This window comes from Alosa sapidissima, chromosome 22 (genome assembly GCF_018492685.1).
Source record: "Alosa sapidissima isolate fAloSap1 chromosome 22, fAloSap1.pri, whole genome shotgun sequence".
Classification (NCBI taxonomy): domain Eukaryota; kingdom Metazoa; phylum Chordata; class Actinopteri; order Clupeiformes; family Clupeidae; genus Alosa; species Alosa sapidissima.
The window spans coordinates 15,999,462-16,016,961 of record NC_055978.1 but is presented as its reverse complement, the minus strand read 5'-3'; the positions used below and the strand labels follow the sequence as shown (position 1 = coordinate 16,016,961).

Genomic DNA, 17,500 nt, shown 5'->3' with positions numbered 1-17,500 from the left:
CTGGTAATCTGTGTGTGTGTGTGTGTGTGTGTGTCTGTGTGTGTGTGTGAGAGAGAGAGATAATCCCAGCCGTTTCCAGTAAGCAGTGCAGAACCAGACTTCAGCCTTACAGGAAAGAGTGCTGACCAGTCACACTGGTATTTGATAAACATGCCCTGGTGTGATGGAAACAAGTTGTGACTAAATACAGACCTTGTGTATATGTGTGTGTGTGTGTGCGTGTGTGTGTGTGTGTGTGTGTGTGTGTGTGTGTGTGTGTGTGTGTGTGTGTGTGTGTGTGTGTGTTGTTCACATGCACATGTGTATTTCTGTCTGGATATAATTTGCAGAAGCTTTACACATAAACATATCTCTCTCTTGGCTGTCTGTGTTTCTGTCTACAGCTAAAGACTTCATTAGCTGTTTGATGGAGAAGGACCCGGCCAAAAGATACACATGTGACCAAGCGCTTCGGCATCCCTGGTGAGTGTGACCTCTAGGATGGAACACGACCTTTGACCTATTGAGCCAGTGTCAACCCTGACGAAAGGCTTCATGTGACATCTCTCACCTGTGCTGTTAGCAGGTGTTCCATTTTCTGTCTTGTTATTGAATCTGTCTTACTCTCGGCTTGCTCTGAAAGCTATTGTGCAACGCTGTCATGCAGGGCTGTAGTACTCGAGTCCGGTCTTGGACTCGAGTCCGGACTCGAGACCGTTTTTCTATGGTCTCGGACTTGTCTCGGACTCGCTAGTATTTGGACTTGGTCTTGTCTCGGTCTCGGCCACTGGTCTTGCCAAATATGGCTTTTGGTCTCGACCGAGTCCAGGTGTCTTTAGGGCCATCAAAATTAACGTGTTAATCGCCGCGATTCATTTTGAAATACATAATGCGTTACAAAACACTCAATAGTGTTTACCTTTGTGGGGGGCTGATGTCACGTAACGGAAGCCGCAAAACCTAAAACCGCAAGCCTGAGAGTTTATTTTACTGTCTGTGGAGTTAGCTGAAGATAAAGAGGAACCAACATTTAGCCAAATAGTAGCTTTACTGCAAACTGCTTTTCACTCTTGTTAGATAACGTTTACAATGTCAAAATCCACCAACAGCAACAGTTACATAAAGACGATACTTTTCGGGTCCTCTCCATTAAGATCCAACTTGAACATACTCCATTTAATTGAGAGCGCGTCTGAGCGCACACGAGAAGGAGAGAAAACGATTGGCAGGCTCCAGCTGGCTTGTCGTTGTTGATGATAATTGATATCTCCTTTTTAATATAAGAAACTTATAAAAGGAAGGCAACAAAGACGAGGTTAGAGGAGATTGCGGATTTATCCGATTTCCACTACTGACCAGTTATAAACATGTATGACATGTAGGCTGCACTCACTGTGATTTGAAAAATGGACAAAAATATGAAGAGTTGTCTTTGCCTTTGTGTAATGGAACTGGTGAGTCTTGAAGTCTTCAATAATTTGTTTACATGAAGCACATATTATGCCGATTGAAACACATTCCATTCAGATAGCTAGGTGACTGGCTCAGGCTCATCATTCACTTTTAATTGCAAACAGAAAATGTCTAGCTAGCATCATGTCATTACATGCTTCTATTTCCAAAGGAATGAAAACTGTTTATACCAACTTAATATCATGCTTATCATTGTTAATATTGTACAATACATGTGGTACAAACAATATTAGAGCTTGTGTACTAGCTATAGGCTATATTTCAATGGAGCTGGTAAAAAAAAGATCATTATGAGAACGTGGCCACAATGGGCTTAAAGTGACAGTGCACCATTTACAAATGAGTTAAACAGCATCAAATGTGTAGTATTTCTTAAGAAATTAATACTTTAAAACACAATTACTGTGTCAGTATTATCATTTAAATAATATAAAAGTGTTTTACTTTTACCTTTGTGGTTACTCATTAATTTTGTGATTTATGTTGTATTTAATATGCCATTTAAGAAGCTTTAGTCTTTAGGAACTTTTTAATTGCAGTTAATCGAGATTAATTAATTTCAAAATATATATTTTGAATCGTTTGACCCTATAATAATATTGGAGAAGGGGAATGGCTACACTTACAAATCCTGGGTGTGTTCACACTGTTTTTGCTTTTAGATAATAATAATAATAACCCAAAATGATTGTCTTGATACTGTCATGCACAAGACTTTTTTTCCTATCCTGGACTCGGTCTTGACTCGGACTCGAACCTTTTTGGACTCGGTCTTGTCTTGGACTCGAACCTCTTTGGACTCGGCCTTGACTTGGTCTCGACTAGTCCTGGTCTTGGACTTGTCTTGGACTCGACAAAGGTGGTCTTGACTACAGCCCTGCTGTCATGACAACTGTGTGACTGCACTTCCCAGAACAACTGACAGTGTCATAATTGGTTTCTTGACTGGATGAACTATACAAAAAAAAGTTTTTTATCTGTGCTCTGCATGACTTTTTGGATAGCTCCTCCATCTTTGGCATGACGTAAACGTTGTGGGCTCTTTTCGCCCGACGAGGCCTCCCGTGTGAGTGCGTGAGTGTGCCTGAATCCCGTTGTCTTGTTAGCGAGCTCCCCTCTGGCTCTGTGGAGCCGGGCCACCAGTGGCGAGAGGGGGAAATCTCCTGAATGAATGCGGGCCAATTAGTGGCTAATGAGCCATCAGCCATTCTCAGGCACTAAGCGCCAATCAGCATATCCTCCCCTGACTCACATTTAGAGAGCACGCCAGCCTAACGAGGGAGACTTCTCTGGGCGGTGGAGGGGAGGGAGGGGTGGGGTAGAGAGTGGTTCAGGTGGAGGAAAGGTGGTGAAGAGAGGGTTTAAGCAGGACCTCAATAGCCCCTTTACATTGACACTCTTAATCTGATTACACATGGAGTAACGGCTCAATCGGAATAAAACCGATCGGATTCAGCCCGATCCGACTAAATTTCCAATTGGATCAAGAGAGGTGGTGCACTCCGTTCTGATAATCTGATCGATCGAAAAATCCACCCATGTAAACAGGTACTCCGATTGTTGGAGTACATTTCCTCTTTCTGCGCAGGTGTTCCCTATGTGCTAATGATGCACAGTGACGTAAACAACATTAGTTTCCATGGCGGCAACCGGCAATACATCTAGGAGTTTCTAAATTATTAAATGCGTGTTCCATGTAAACGCAGATTAAACACCAATCGGTTTATTTAGTGTTCATGTAAACAGTTTGGTTGAAATCTTTAATCAGATTCATTTCAATCTGATTGACAAAAAAAACGTCAATGCGGCTATTGTTACATTAATGACTTTAGTAGCACATGATATGTTCTGTCTGCAAAACAACGTCTTTACACTTAAAGCCCAATATTTTCCCAACTTGCGACATCAGAGTTGGTATGTTGAGGTAAGAAAATGTCCCCTTAATGGGTGTTTTATGGGCCATGTTGTACACTACAGGGGTTAGGCCTCCACACTGAGAATATGTAGAGGTATGACATTTAAATGATGCTTGCTTTCAGCCACCACATTTATCACATTTATCCACATACGTTCATTCTTACGCTGGAATTGGTGTGATTTGAAAGTCTCATGAATCACACATAAGATTTTCCCGGCGCTCAGGCCTGTGCTGGTTTGATTGATAAATGAGAGCCGTTGTGTATGTGTTGCAGGATCTCTGGCGACACAGCTCTGTGCAAAAATATCCACGAGTCCGTGAGCAGACAAATGCGCAAGAACTTCGCCAAAAGCAAATGGAGAGTAAGTGTGTGTGTGCGTGTGTGCATGTGTGTGTGTATGTGTGTGTGTATATGTGTGTGTGTGTGTGTGTGTGTGTGTGTGTGTGTGTGTGTGTGTGTGTGTGTGTGTGTGTGTGTGTATGTGTATGCATGTGTGTGCGTGCGTTTGTGTGTGTATGCATTCATATTTGTCCTTTGGTAGTGTCAGTCATTGAGAATTCAGAACATTGAAAATTCACTAAATGTGTATAAAATGTGTACGTATACTTTACTGTATAGATACATATACAACACACCCAGTATATTTGCATGACCTCGACACAGCCCTCTAATTCACTCACTCTATTGTCTTCCTCCTCTGTGCCACAGCAAGCATTCAATGCCACGGCAGTAGTGCGGCACATGCGTAAGCTGCAGCTGGGCAGCAGCATGAGCAGCAGCATGGGCAGCAGCATAGACGGCGCCGCCACCAACCCGACCCGAAGCCAAAGCCAAGCGCACAGCCAGAGCCAGAACCAGAGCCAGAGCCATACACCAAACCAGACGCCGCCGCTGCAGACGCTGCAGACGCTGCAGGCCACACCAAACCAGACGCAGACGCAGACGCAGACGCCACTGGCGCAGACAAAGACACCCGTCCAGATGACACCAAACCAGATGCCGCTGAGCCATGCCCACGGGCAGAGCCAGAACGCCGTACATCTCAAGAGTCCCGTCCCGGACGCCACCTCTGTGCCCTGCAAGGACTGTAAGTTGGCCTCCGATCTCTCAGGAGTCACATGTTTTGTCTGATTTTCTCTTATTTGACAGTCTTAAGCGTTAAGAGTCTCAAGTGATTTTCATTGCTGGGGAAATATTCAGATTTAAACATGAATTAAGATGGATATGTTGAAATATAAATATATGAAAATATCTCAAAGTAAATATAAATATATAAAAATAAGGGTGAGGGAAGTGTGATGTGTACAGTATTTATTTTTACGTATATTTAGTGTTGTTACTGTTACTGCCGACAGGGTAAAGAATACTACTTTTAGTTTGCATAGCACCTGTCACAATCACAATGTCACCTTGCGAAATCATGAAAAGAGACCTTAACTATTTCTCTCTGCCTAGTACTGTATCTTGTGAAGTGTCAGTTGGCAGTTGTGACTCTGTATTATGTACTCAGTATGATGCTAACCTGTGATGGACTAGTGTCCTGTCCAGGGGGAGTCTATTACTCGCATCGTGTGAGTACCTGCTCTATTAGCGTCCAAGACTAGGAAAGGATTAACTTATGATGCTATCATATTGATGAAAGGTATATATATTCAATTATTTTTATTGAGTTTCACACAACCAATTACATATCCATTGACATAGTAAAAGCGTAAGCATGAATGAAATACATTTCAGCAAAATCAGTGGATCAGAAATGCCACAAACTTACACGCATATGAAATAAGACAAAGTGACAATACAGACAGGTAGAAAACAACCATATTGATGAAAGGTATCTCGAAACATTATAGCTTTGTAGCTTGTGATGTAGCTTTGAATATTACTGTAACATTGTCAGCATGTGTTAAATGGAAAAGATATATGCTTATGGATTCTTTTACAGTGAGATATCCATTTAATGTAATTTATCGTTGCAAGTGTTGGAACTGAGCTGATTTTTGAGTTTTGAGTAGAAGGACACATGAACAGTCATTCACTTTTATTTATTTTTTAAGACTAACAAGGCCTGATATTGGGCAGTTACAGAATCAATGAACACTGGAATGAGCCAAATACTTTCAAAGGTCAACAATGTAGAGATGTGATTGTGTGCTACAGATTTTTGCTATCATGTTTCTGAAAACAAACCAAAGATCGAGAAGAGTACGAAAAAGGAAGGTCTTGGCCAATGCAGTATCAGCTGAACAGATTTGGTTTTGGTTGATACTAAGGGAGGTATGCTGGATTTACTATAGGACTTACTCAAGGATAGTACTAGTGTGTATTAAGGATAGTCATAGTGTGTAATAGGATAGTAGTATTGTGATTTTAAATGTATTTCACTTTTCTTTAATTCATTTACTTACTTAATTAATTAATCATTTACTTACTTATTAATACTAATGTAAAGTCACTTTGGATAATAGTGTTAGCAAAGTAAACATACACATAAACATAGTATATAGTACTTTTGTCCCTGTTCACATTGGAGTTGTGTTGGTTGTGGCTACATGGTTGTCTTCAGGTGAACTCTGGCTAATTCTTCACCTTTGTGTTATGTCAACACACAGTTTCTCTGCAGTAGTCTCTTTGTCAGTGGTGTTTGTGACAGGAATCTGTGCATCTTTAGTTTCTGTTGTTAATTTGTATGTTCTGTAGTTTATTTGTATATTATTTGTCCATGTCTCTTAAGCAGTTATGGTATTTCTGTAGTTGTACTGTGCCTTCAGTGCTGTGTGATGTCATTTATTTTTCAGAATTGGTGTAATTCAGAATTTGAATTCAGAATTTTATTTATTTCGGAATTTCATTCAGAATTGAAATGATTGGCGGCTTTGTCTCTTGTAGGTCCCGCCCCTTCCTCTACCCCCTGCAGCCTGGCCTTGGCTGCTTCCTCCTCGGCCGCGGGGGTGGAGTCCTGCCGACCACGTCCTTCCACTGTCGCCACGGTGATCACGGGGCCCAAGTGACGCCAGGTCCTGCGGGGAGAGAGCTGGGAGGCGACCGCGCTGTGAACGCACACACACCTTCGTCGCTGCCCAACCCACTCCCCGCCCTGCCGCGGAGAGGCAGAGGACTGTCTGATTGCCATAGCCTATTGCACACACACACACACACATATCCACCTGGACCTGCATGCCAGAAGAGGGCAAAGCTCTCTCTCTCTCTCACACACACACACACACACACACACACACACACACACACGTTTCTTGGTGTTTTATGCCCCCAATGTTGTCTTCAAGGCAGCACTGCCTAGAAGGCACTAGGGTTAGGCATGGGTTAAGGTTAGGGTTGGGGTTAGGTTTAGGATCAGGTGCCTTTAAGTCAGCGTTGTCAGCACTGCCTGGAAGACGACGTTGGGGGCATAAAACACCATCGAGCCACACACACACACACACACACACACACACACACACACACACACACACACACACACACACACACACACACACACACACACACACACACAGACTCATACATGATCACACACAGGCAAAGAAGCACACACAAACATAGATTCTCAAACATGTTGTTTGCAAATATTCTATTGACAAACAGCAGGGGGCAATTGATATTGCTGCTGGATTTGCAGGTCCATCGAGCTGTGTGTGTGTGAGTGTGAGTGTGCGTGTGTGTGTTTATGGGTGCAGGCTGCCTGGTTGTATAAGTGGATGTGCGAGTGTGTGTATGTGTGAGAGAGAGAGTGTTCAGGAGCCAGTGTTGTCATGACATCAACTTAACATAAGCGTAAACTTCTCTTCTCGTCAGTTTTCATCCCCAGCTCTACCGTTCCTCTCACTCCGCTAGTTTTTTTCCTCAGTCCTTTTTTTCCCCCCGTTTTTTCGTCTGCACTTCTCCTCATTTTCTCATCTTCTATCTGTACTTTTTGTCGTTCCAACTGCATCCACGTTTTGTGCATACATGTCGCTAAAGTGCTTTACGAGTACCAAACGACTGTTGAGTGCTGTACCCTGACTCTGGGCTTATTTGCTCCCTATTTGCACAGGAGATGTAGAAGTGATTCTCAGACATCCTGAGCTGCGGGTGTGTTTGTGTGTGTGTGTGTGTGTGTGTGTGTGTGTGTGTGTGTGTGTGTGTACAGCTACCAGTCGCACTAGTCCAAGTGAAGTTAAGTTCTCTACAGTATACTGTATAATAGAGAGATGGAAGTTCTTAAAAAGTTCCCGTTCTTCAGAGTGGGGAGGTGTCGGAACATTGTATAATTTTGTCGTTAATGGAAACATGCAATATGTTTTACTGATTTTCTTACTTTGTGAGTTTGTTTTTGTAAAAAGCACTCTTCTCTAGGATAGGGCAGGCAGCACAGCACTACTACACAGCTGTGGAGCTTTTCGCAGGGTGATTCATCAGGTTTGAACTCTCTTGGCCTGTTCTGCAACAGAATGGCATTTTTGGTCCATAAAATCGATTCTTTTTTTTTTTCTCTTTTTTTTTTACTTGAAAGATGGTAGAACTGTTAACCCCTCACTTCCCCACTCCCCACACCCCAACCAGTTAACCCCCCCCACCCCACCCAACCTCCACCCCCTGACACCCCAGAAAAAAAAGCCATGGCATCAGTCATCCGTGTCCAGTTTAACGAGTTCTCAGGGACTACTGCATGGACGCCGCGACACACTTCTCCACAGTGACCCCTCTGACTTGCTTGAGAGTTTACTATATGTATCAGTATGTGTGTGTGTGTGTGTGTGTGTGTGTGTTTGTATGTCTGTATGTGGGTTCTCAAAGGAGTGGACAGCACTGGCAATGATGGAATCAGTTTCTGTGTATTCATATATCAGAACAGGCAGGACATTCTTATGGAAATGTGACAGGAGACAAAATATTGGTGGTATCCTATTTGTTATGGCCGGATGATGGATGGATGCACCCGTATATGATGAGATGAAATATATGATAAATATGTATGCCTGCAACAGAGTTCTTGGGATGCACAGAAAGAAATGAATGTAATTTTTGTGGCATTGGTGTTGATATCAGAGTGTGTTGTGTGTGTACCTCGTATTTGTCAAGGAGGCAAAACATGTGATGCGTTTCTTATGATTTCCCAATTCCACAGTTAATGATCAGAGATAAGACTGAACACCGACTGAAAACTTCCACACACCTACCTGTCTGACGTGCTGGTGCCCATGGGAACGGAAATAAAAACATTCTAGAAAGCTTACGTGATGGGAATCAAAACCTCAAACCTAGTCAGGATCTCAGTTTCCTCTGCTGAGGAAAAGGGACACAGAGATTGTAAACCTGCTCTGTGAAGCCCACTCTACCCTCTCTGGTCCTGAGCCAGGGCTTGCCGTCCAGATTCTGCAGAACCTCTACAGTATGCTTCGTCCTTTTGGATTCGGCTATTTGGCTCCTACAAAAGCGGCACATAATAATTAAGCGTCACATAATAATGATTTCCACATCACATGTGATTATCACAGATAACAGATTGCATTCGATTACCACTAATAAGGTTTGATTTACACAATAGTCTCCGACTCTGTGATAAAGGAGCGTGGAGGCTGACATGTGCACCCCTTTGATCTGTTGTGAGGTGTTTCAATGGGAAGTGACTGGGAGTGGCCTATAGACCACATAGTGCTCCCACATTATGTACGTCCACTGATCTGCCATTATTTATGCTGCTGTCCAGTTCTTCGGATGGAGGTAGAGTTTACACTTTGTCTATGCTGTGTAAAACCCAGTTTTCTTTCTTCTTTCTTGTGTTGTTTCCCTGTTTAATTTTGTCTGTGTTTGGGTGGGGGGGGGGAAATCACGGTGTCTGTATATGTTTTGAAATTAATGATGTGCATGTGGCTAGTCTATGTAAAGGTTTGTAAATAGATTGTGAATACCATTGTTCATGTCCTACATAAAAAAAGGAGCTTGAGAATGTCCTGTGTGTGCCTGTGTGTGAATGTATGGGGGGGTAGTGTGTGTCCGTGTGTGTGTGTGTGTGTTTGGGAAATGTGGACGATTGTATTCTTTCACTGGAATGTCAATCTCGTGTCAAATGAAATGCTAACCAATGCTTGTAAAACCCGCTGTCCATTCCTCCCTCTTGTCTAATGCTGTGCACGTGTCTCCTGTTAACGATCTGTCTTTTTTGGGAAAGGGGGTTTCACACACTTAGTCCAGTATTGGCTCTGTAATGCAACCAGGGTCACCACTTTCAGACAGAGGTGAACAGCCCCGGCTTCAGAAATGTGAAATCCTGCCGTGTGTGTCCTTTCGCCTGTGCACTAAACACAAGTGATATCACTTATTAGCTGATCTACCTGGCTGAAGAATTGAGCTACATATGATCGGCTGGTTTAGTGAATGGTTGGAGCAAATATGCCATCGATGGCCATCACTGCTCCCAGACTTGGGTTAAGTCCAGTCCTGAACCTGAGCTTTGACCCCAGGATTAGCTCAGGACTAGGCCTTTCAGTGGGTCGGCGGTCTGGCTCTAAATGTTTTAGTAGAAGTGGAATGAAGTCATGTTTTTTTTTCTTACATAGACTGCAGTGCGACACTAGGTTTTGGGACAGTGTGTCACGGAGTGTTTTTCCGCTGAGGAAGTTTCCTTGTGTCTCCTCCAAGCTCAGGTGCTGAGTTTGCCTCCTTTAAAAAAAAAGAGAAAAAAAACATCCACTGAAAGCTGTGATTGACAGGTCAGTGTCACCCATGGCAACGTGCGTTAAGCAACCTTTACTGGAACTGACTTTGTCATGGCAAGAGCTTGCCAAAAACGAAAACAACTGACTTCAAAAATCTCATTAATGAGAAACCATGAACGTCCAAAAATGTATCTTTTTTTTGTAATGAAATACAAGCATGTCAGAAATTGCTTTGTATAGAAAAAAGAAAACTTCCAATCCCACACGTTTGCATAACTTGATATTCCCTCACCACGTAACTGTATATCTCTATGTTATGAAGCATATAGGGCCTTGTGATAAATACCATGTCAGCCCACCATATATCACTTTCACTGGAACCTCCATGCCAACCCTATCTGAGACAGAAAACGTTTTTTTTTTTCTAAAAAAAGACGAATTAAAAACACACCCAGTGAAATGTGAAATATATACTCTTTGCATGTGACGATGACAACAATCCATATTTCGGTATGTGGGAGCAACATATCAATACTACTAACCTTACTGTGATGTGGAACTTGTGTTATAATGGGGCTTGTATATCCGATGCCTTTGACAATCATGTGCACATATCAAGAGTTTCTATCATGCTGAACACCAAGGGAAGAATGAACGATTGTTTTTGTTTTACCCTCAAATAAATCCTGAATGACCATTAAGCAAGTCCATATGTGTCTCATTGGAATGTCTCCGTGCTTGGTAATACTGTAGGAACAAATAGCCATCACAGTGGCGTGTATTTATCAGGCTTAAAATAAATACACATTTGTAGTCATAAACACACACATACATTAGATCCATTCCCATCTGGACACCGGTGCCTTCGCGAGCAGCCTAATATCTGTCACACACACACACACACACACACACAGTCACAAATAACACACACATTGGATATATTCCCTGTGGCCCCCTGTGAGCACTCTAATACCTGTCAATATTATGCCACCATTGTGCAGATGATCCCCAACCGCCTCTCAGCACTTGGCAGCATCTGCGCCTGAATGAAAGTCTGAATGGATGAATGCAATTTACCTCCTCTGACCCGCACACTCAGCTCTCCATCACGGCCTGTAACACCGCCACGAGAGCCAGGAAATAGATTGCTCTGTCCAGCCTCTGAATATTTAGCACATTTAATCTGCCTGCAGGGGGGGGGGGGGGAGAAAGGAGGTTGGGGAGGGAGGGAACCTTTTTTTCAAATTTCTCTCAACAAGGAAAATGAAAAACACTTCAGGACAAATGCCACTTCATTTCATTCATGCGTGTATTTCTCTGTATATGTTTTGTTTGTTTTTTTCTCTCTAAACGGAGTTTACAAGCATAAAATGGACCGGCTCTCACTGGTCCCTTCAGCCAGGAGAGGTTCCCCTGGTCTGAGAGATCTGTGTAGGCTACCCTGGCTAGGGTTTGCAGGTGCAGGGCCCTGTAGCTGTGAACTGAGAGAGAGAGAGAGAGAGAGAGTGTGTGTGAAAGAGAGAGAGTCTTTATGAGGTAATGGTGTGGAAAGGCAGAGTAGCTGTTTTTCCATCTCAGAGTTGGAACTGTTCTGGAGGGATGTGTGGTCGTTAGTGGGAATGAGCCTCTGGGCTTTATTTGGACGGGCTGGTGTTTGGTCTCCATGGGCTAGAGATTAAGAGTGAATTTGGTTTAACTGTGCCCTTCACTTTCCCACCACACACACACACATTCCCTTACCAATATGCACTCATCGCCTTGTGAACTCACACACGCACGCATGCACACACACACACACACACACATACAGGTCTTAATCTTGGGTCTTAATCTCCCACTCACACATTTTTTGTCACCTGTGTGCCAGGAAAAAACACTCAGTTTCACACACATGCACCATCACACATACACATTTTCCATTCATAATCTCTCACTTATTTCCTCTTTCACACCTAGTTACACACACTAACTCTTCCTATTTCTTTTGCGCGCACACACACACACACACACACACACATAGACCCTGCTGAGAGAGGCAGACTTTGTGTAATAGTTAGACTTTGGAGCTGAGTGATGGTAATATCTATATATGTGCCAGAGGGCTCCAAGACACTTGCCTCATATTATGGGGAGACATTGGTGAGTAATATGACTGGGGTGAATGGACTGTCTGGGATGCTCTGAAGTTGGATACAAACAGGAAATAATGGAGGGCTCAGGCCATGTTTGAGCCAAGAGGCTTAGTATATCTCTGTCTCAAATTCTCAATATCTCAAATTACAGGCCCCCAACACAGGAGACAAGTGTGTGTGTGTATGTGCGTGTAAAGATAAATAAGATGGAAAAGAGAGGACCCACAGAGAGTAAGATCCCCATGACACACACACACACATACACACACACACACTCACACTTACACTCACAGGAAGCTTGTTGTTGAGCAGTGAGAGAGTCTAGCTCAATTACTGGAGTTGTGTTGAGCAGCAGGTGAGTCCCGCGGGTGGGAGATGGTGGTTGGTCCAAGACTGAGGTCGACTAAGGTTGTGTGCTGGAGTAGACCATGTGCTGATTAACATTAATACCATTATGTGTGTGTGTGTGTGTGTGTGTTTGTGTGTATGAATGTGGAGCAGCTGGTGAATCAGAGTTCATCACTAATTCACAGGACCCAAGGCACCAAACACATTTAGGAAGCCCGCTCTGAAAATTAGAATCAATTAGAGACCATCATCGCTCTCCCACTCTGTCTCTCCCACACAAACAGACTCTTTACTTTTTCTCTTGCACACACACACACATACACCAACACACACACACACACTTTACTTTTTTCTTCTCTAGTACATGCACACACTTCTCTCTTTCCAACACACACACACACACACACACACAAAACAAGATGGATTATATTACCGGAATGAACTGGATCATTATTTGGGAAAAGTACCAGCTTCTACCTGGTCCCAGGAACACATTCCACACAACGGTGCTACTAGCCCAGACCTGCACATCAGGGGGAAACAAGCAAGGTTGTGTATCTGTTTATCTGTCTGTGTATGCGTTTCCATGTGTATGATGATTCATCTGTGTTTATGGGGTTTAGAGTGTTTATGTGTTTGACAATGCAAATAGTCCCTTATTTTGGAAAAGATGTAACATTGATATTTGATCCAGTACATATGTGTGAATTTATGAGCAAGAAACACCGGTATGTGTTTGTATATTTTTACTGTGTGTGTGTGCATTAATATTTATTGTTAGTCTCCTCATACACCTCCTTGGGAAAATTCTTATTTCTGGGATGCAGGAGCTCTTGGGGTTGGATACCCTAAATGTGTTCCTCATTAGTCAGAGTGAATCCAGCTGCATAAACCTGTTGCATAACACACCCCGGGTATGACTTGGTAATCAGCAGTGTGTGTGTGTGTGTGTGTTCAGGACTACGATGGGACAGCTCTGCAGGAATGCATTAGATTATTTGTCCGTGTATGTTTTTGTGTGTGTGTGTGTGTGTGTGTGTGTGTGTGTGTGTGTGTGTGTGTGTGTGTGAGAGAGAGAGAGAGAGAGAGAGAGAGAGACTGACTTGTGATGTAACAGTAGCAGTTTCATTTGTTCCCTTCAGAACTGCCAGAATTCCATCCCTCGCTGCAACCTTTCCGAGCCCAGAATTCCAGAGTAATCCAATAAGCACAAATCCATCTTCTCTTAAACACACACACACACACACACACACACACACACACACACACACACACACACAAAGTATAATTCCCTCTTTCACTTCAGACAAAGTCAGTGAGGGTATCTGGCATTGATATATAAACCTTCAAAAAAGATGACAGTGGTATTTATTAACACTTTATATGCCGCTAAGTACAGAATCATATACAGGTATAAAAACAACAGCACATCATTAATCTATGAACAAATGAATCGTCCTCTTTCACACATTATTCGTTTCAAACATCCAAAATTCACTCAGTCATTTACTCATTCAGTCATGACAATGGAATTAAGTTCCCTCCAGTTCTAGACTGGGGAACAAAGAAAGTTCCTCTGGTGCTTTTCAATGTCTTTTAGCATTGTGTGTGTGTGTGTGTCTGAACATTATGTGTAAGGATAAGTGTTATGTATGTGTATGTGTGTGCATTTGCACGCTTGTGCAAGTGTGTGTGTGTGTATAGTGTAAAAGGATATGAGAGAGTGATAGACACCATGTCTATGTGTGTGTCAATATGCATGTGGTAAATGCCCAAGCGATGCAGCATACGGATATGAATGGATGCATTTCTCTACAATCTACAGATGGACATGGTGAAACACGAGAACCCGATGAAAGAGAAGGAAGTAAAGCAGTGGAAACAAGAGAGTAAAGAGATTCACAGATGAATGGAGGAAGAGAGAAAGATGTAGAATGAGAGAGGAAAGAGAATTAGTTATGGAACAAGAGAGGAGAAGGAGTTAGATATAGCATGAATACAGACCAATAGACATCCAGAGACTGCCCAGCAGTCTTATTGGCTATTAACAATCTCAATGTGTGTGTGTGTGTGTGTGTGTGTGTGTGTGTGTATATGTGTGTGTGTGTGTGTGTGTGTGTGTGTGTGTGTGTGTGTGTGGTTTGGGTGAGATGGTGTCAAGTCAGTGTCTGGGAGAATCAATCCTTTAAGTCTCTGTGTGGTGAATGCAATAGGTGTGGTATATCTATGTGTGGGTGGTATGTTGAGGTGAGAGAGGATGCTGAGATCGTGTGTGTAAACCTGTGTGACCTCGGATGTAGGTAGTGTAACATTGTGTGTGTGTGTGTGTGTGTGTGTGTGTGTGTGTGTGTGTGTGTGTGTGTGTGTGTGTGTAGTGTGAGATAGACCTACTAAGTGAATTGTGTCCTCATGTCTCCTCACAGTCCAGGTGAATCACTGATGGTGTGGGTGTGTGTGTGTGTGTGTGTGTGTGTGTGTGTGTGCCTCCATCTCCTCACAGTCCCTGTATGTAGCTGGAGCGCCGCGGGGTGGTCTGCTTGGGTTTCTGCGGCGCGGCGTGGTGCGGCGAGATGGCGTTCAGGTGGTGTCCGGCCCTCCTCTCGGCCGCGCTCAGCCGCTCGCGCAGTTCGTGACGCTCGCGCTCCGCCTGCCGCGCCGTCTTGCGCGCCCGCCGCATCGAGCGCTTGAGCTTGCGCACGCGCTCCTTCAGCTGCCGGTTGCGACGCTCCAGCTCGGCCGTGCGCTCGGTCAGCACACGCACGCGCTCCTCCTCCTCGAACAGCACCTGCTGCACCGATGAACACAGCAGCTGGGAGAGAGGGAACAGGGAGGGAGGGAGAGAGAGAGGGAGCGAGGGAGAGGGGAAAGAGGGAGAACAAAACAAAAATAAGGATACAGCCAACTCCTTGTATGTTTGTTATAATTGTTTCGAAATATCTTCTGTTGCTTTATCTTACTGTATTGATTTTCCAATTCTGCTCAACATATTTGTGTGTGTGTGTGTGTGTGCGTGTGTGTTTGTGTGTGTGATAGAGCTTTGGTAATAATGTTACTGAAGCGTTCATGCCAATAAAGCTTTCTTGAAATTAATTGAGAGGGAGCAAGGAGAGAGGCTTTGGCTTTCAAAACTCCTTTCATTCAATTCCAGTTGCTTTACTAGCACGACTCTTTGGATACAGTATTACCAAAGCTCAGTAATACAATAGACTGAAGACACTTCAGCAAAAATACAAGAAAATTACAGTGAGGGGGGGGGGGGGGGGGGGGGTCTTGAGGGGGAAATAAAAGAGTGGATGGAATGAAAGTGCTGAGAGAAAGGGAGGTTAGGAGATGAGCAGAGGAGTGAGTGACAGATGGTGACAGTCAAAAGATACATATGAGGGTGAAAAGAAGTACTGGAGGCCAGGAGGCAATCAAATGTTTTTGTTCATTCATTATTCATGAATAATGAGTAATATATTAGTCATTGTTTATTTTATTAAAATTTGTATTCATACATTTTTACTAATAAATTAATAGAACTAGTAACAATTTTGCTTGTTTGAATGTTTTGTCTTTACTTTTATATTTGTAAAGTGCATTGATACCATGTTACATGGTAATACTCCCTTAAAAACAATACATTGATTGATTGATTGATTGATTGAAGAGACAGAACAAGAGAGGGAAGGTAGAGTTTGTTCCATCAATTTCAGTCTTCAGACGTCACAGGGTCAGACTTAGAGTTCTTATTGTCCAAGCCTACATTTTGGGCATAATAAGTGTGTGTGTGTGTGGGGGGGGAAAGAGTGTGTGTGTCTTTTGATCCTGTGAGGGAAATTTGGTCTCCCAATCCGTGTGTGAATTAGTGAAACACACTCAGCACACAGTGAAGTAAAGCACACACTAATCCTGATGCAGTGAGCTGCCTGCAACAACAGCGGCGCTCGGGGAGCAGTGAGGGGTTAGGTGCCTTGCTCAAGGGCACTTCAGCCGTGCCTACTGGTCGGGGTTCGAACCACCAACCCTCTGGTAACAAGTATGAAGCGCTAACCAGTAGGCCACGGCTGCCCCATTACTGCTGATTACATAGTGGTATATAGTATTGATCAGTGTTGTATGAATTGCTACCTAAGGTCACCTCTGCATTGTAGCCTGAATGTTATTCCTCTTCTTTTGTTAGTCACTTTGGATGAAAGTGTCTGCTGAATGAATACATGTAATAGAAATGTATTTTAAGTCTTAAAAGAACCATGGACAAAACTCCTGAGTGGGATCTAGCTTCAGTGGGCACAACGCTGGCCAGTTCTTGACCCCTCTGTTGAGGTGAAGTGTGGTCAGATAAGTAGAGCGAGCGCGAGGCTCCTGCTGCTGCTGCCGCCACTGCGGCACTCGAGATATGCAGGTCACACAGCGCCGCGCATCATTCATGACATCATCTCCTGTCAGCTCCATCACTTCCCCTCCACTGCCTGCTTTATTCTCTAGGCCCCCTGCCTGTGACTGTGTGTGTGTGTGTGAAAGACAGCAAGAAAGTGTGCACAAGAGAGAGAACATATCTAATCATATTTGATATTTGTGAATGTGCAGGTAGTGGGAAGATAGACACAGCATGTCCCTTTGTATGTGTGTGTGTGTGTGGGTTAGGATTGACAGACATTGTATGTGTCCAAAATGTGTTTGTGTGTGCATTAGCATTCATGGTATTTGTGCATGTATATGTATAAGTGTGCAGTAATATGTGTTACAATCAGACTACTGAATACTACAAAACTGATCTGAACTATTTATTTTTTTATTTGAGTGTACTTGTAGAGGCTGGGGGCGGTGTGTGGAGGAGATCAGAGGACTATTGTGAGGTGGGTGGGCGGGTGGGTTGTGTTTATTCACCCTCACTGGAGTTTGGGGCCCTCGCTAGGCACACTGAGCCACACCGCCACATGCAGAATGTTGGGGCAAGCCAGAGATTACACGGCCAATGACCGTCCCTAACCCCAGTCCAGTGCACAATACA

The 17,500-nt window shown here is 43.5% G+C and overlaps 2 protein-coding genes across 4 annotated transcripts in view; one reads left to right on the top strand and one right to left on the bottom strand.

Annotated features, from left to right (window-relative positions):
* The window catches only part of camk1da (calcium/calmodulin-dependent protein kinase 1Da), a 67,825-nt gene extending 61,180 nt beyond the window's left edge, over positions 1-6,645 (top strand). Inside the window, exons 7-11 of the mRNA XM_042078449.1 lie at positions 1-3; positions 384-462; positions 3,645-3,732; positions 4,080-4,458; positions 6,261-6,645. The exon at positions 1-3 is cut by the window's left edge and continues 110 nt beyond it. Of these exons, the coding sequence (XP_041934383.1) occupies positions 1-3; positions 384-462; positions 3,645-3,732; positions 4,080-4,458; positions 6,261-6,382 (671 nt within the window). The 3' untranslated portion in view covers positions 6,383-6,645. The remainder of the gene's footprint in view (positions 4-383; positions 463-3,644; positions 3,733-4,079; positions 4,459-6,260) is intronic.
* A 7,213-nt stretch (positions 6,646-13,858) lies between these two features.
* ccdc3a (coiled-coil domain containing 3a) overlaps positions 13,859-17,500 on the bottom strand; it is a 12,543-nt gene continuing 8,901 nt past the window's right edge. For all 3 annotated transcript variants that reach the window (XM_042078824.1, XM_042078826.1, XM_042078825.1), the window contains one exon: positions 13,859-15,316. In XM_042078824.1, the coding sequence (XP_041934758.1) occupies positions 15,002-15,316 (315 nt within the window). In that variant the 3' untranslated portion in view covers positions 13,859-15,001. The remainder of the gene's footprint in view (positions 15,317-17,500) is intronic.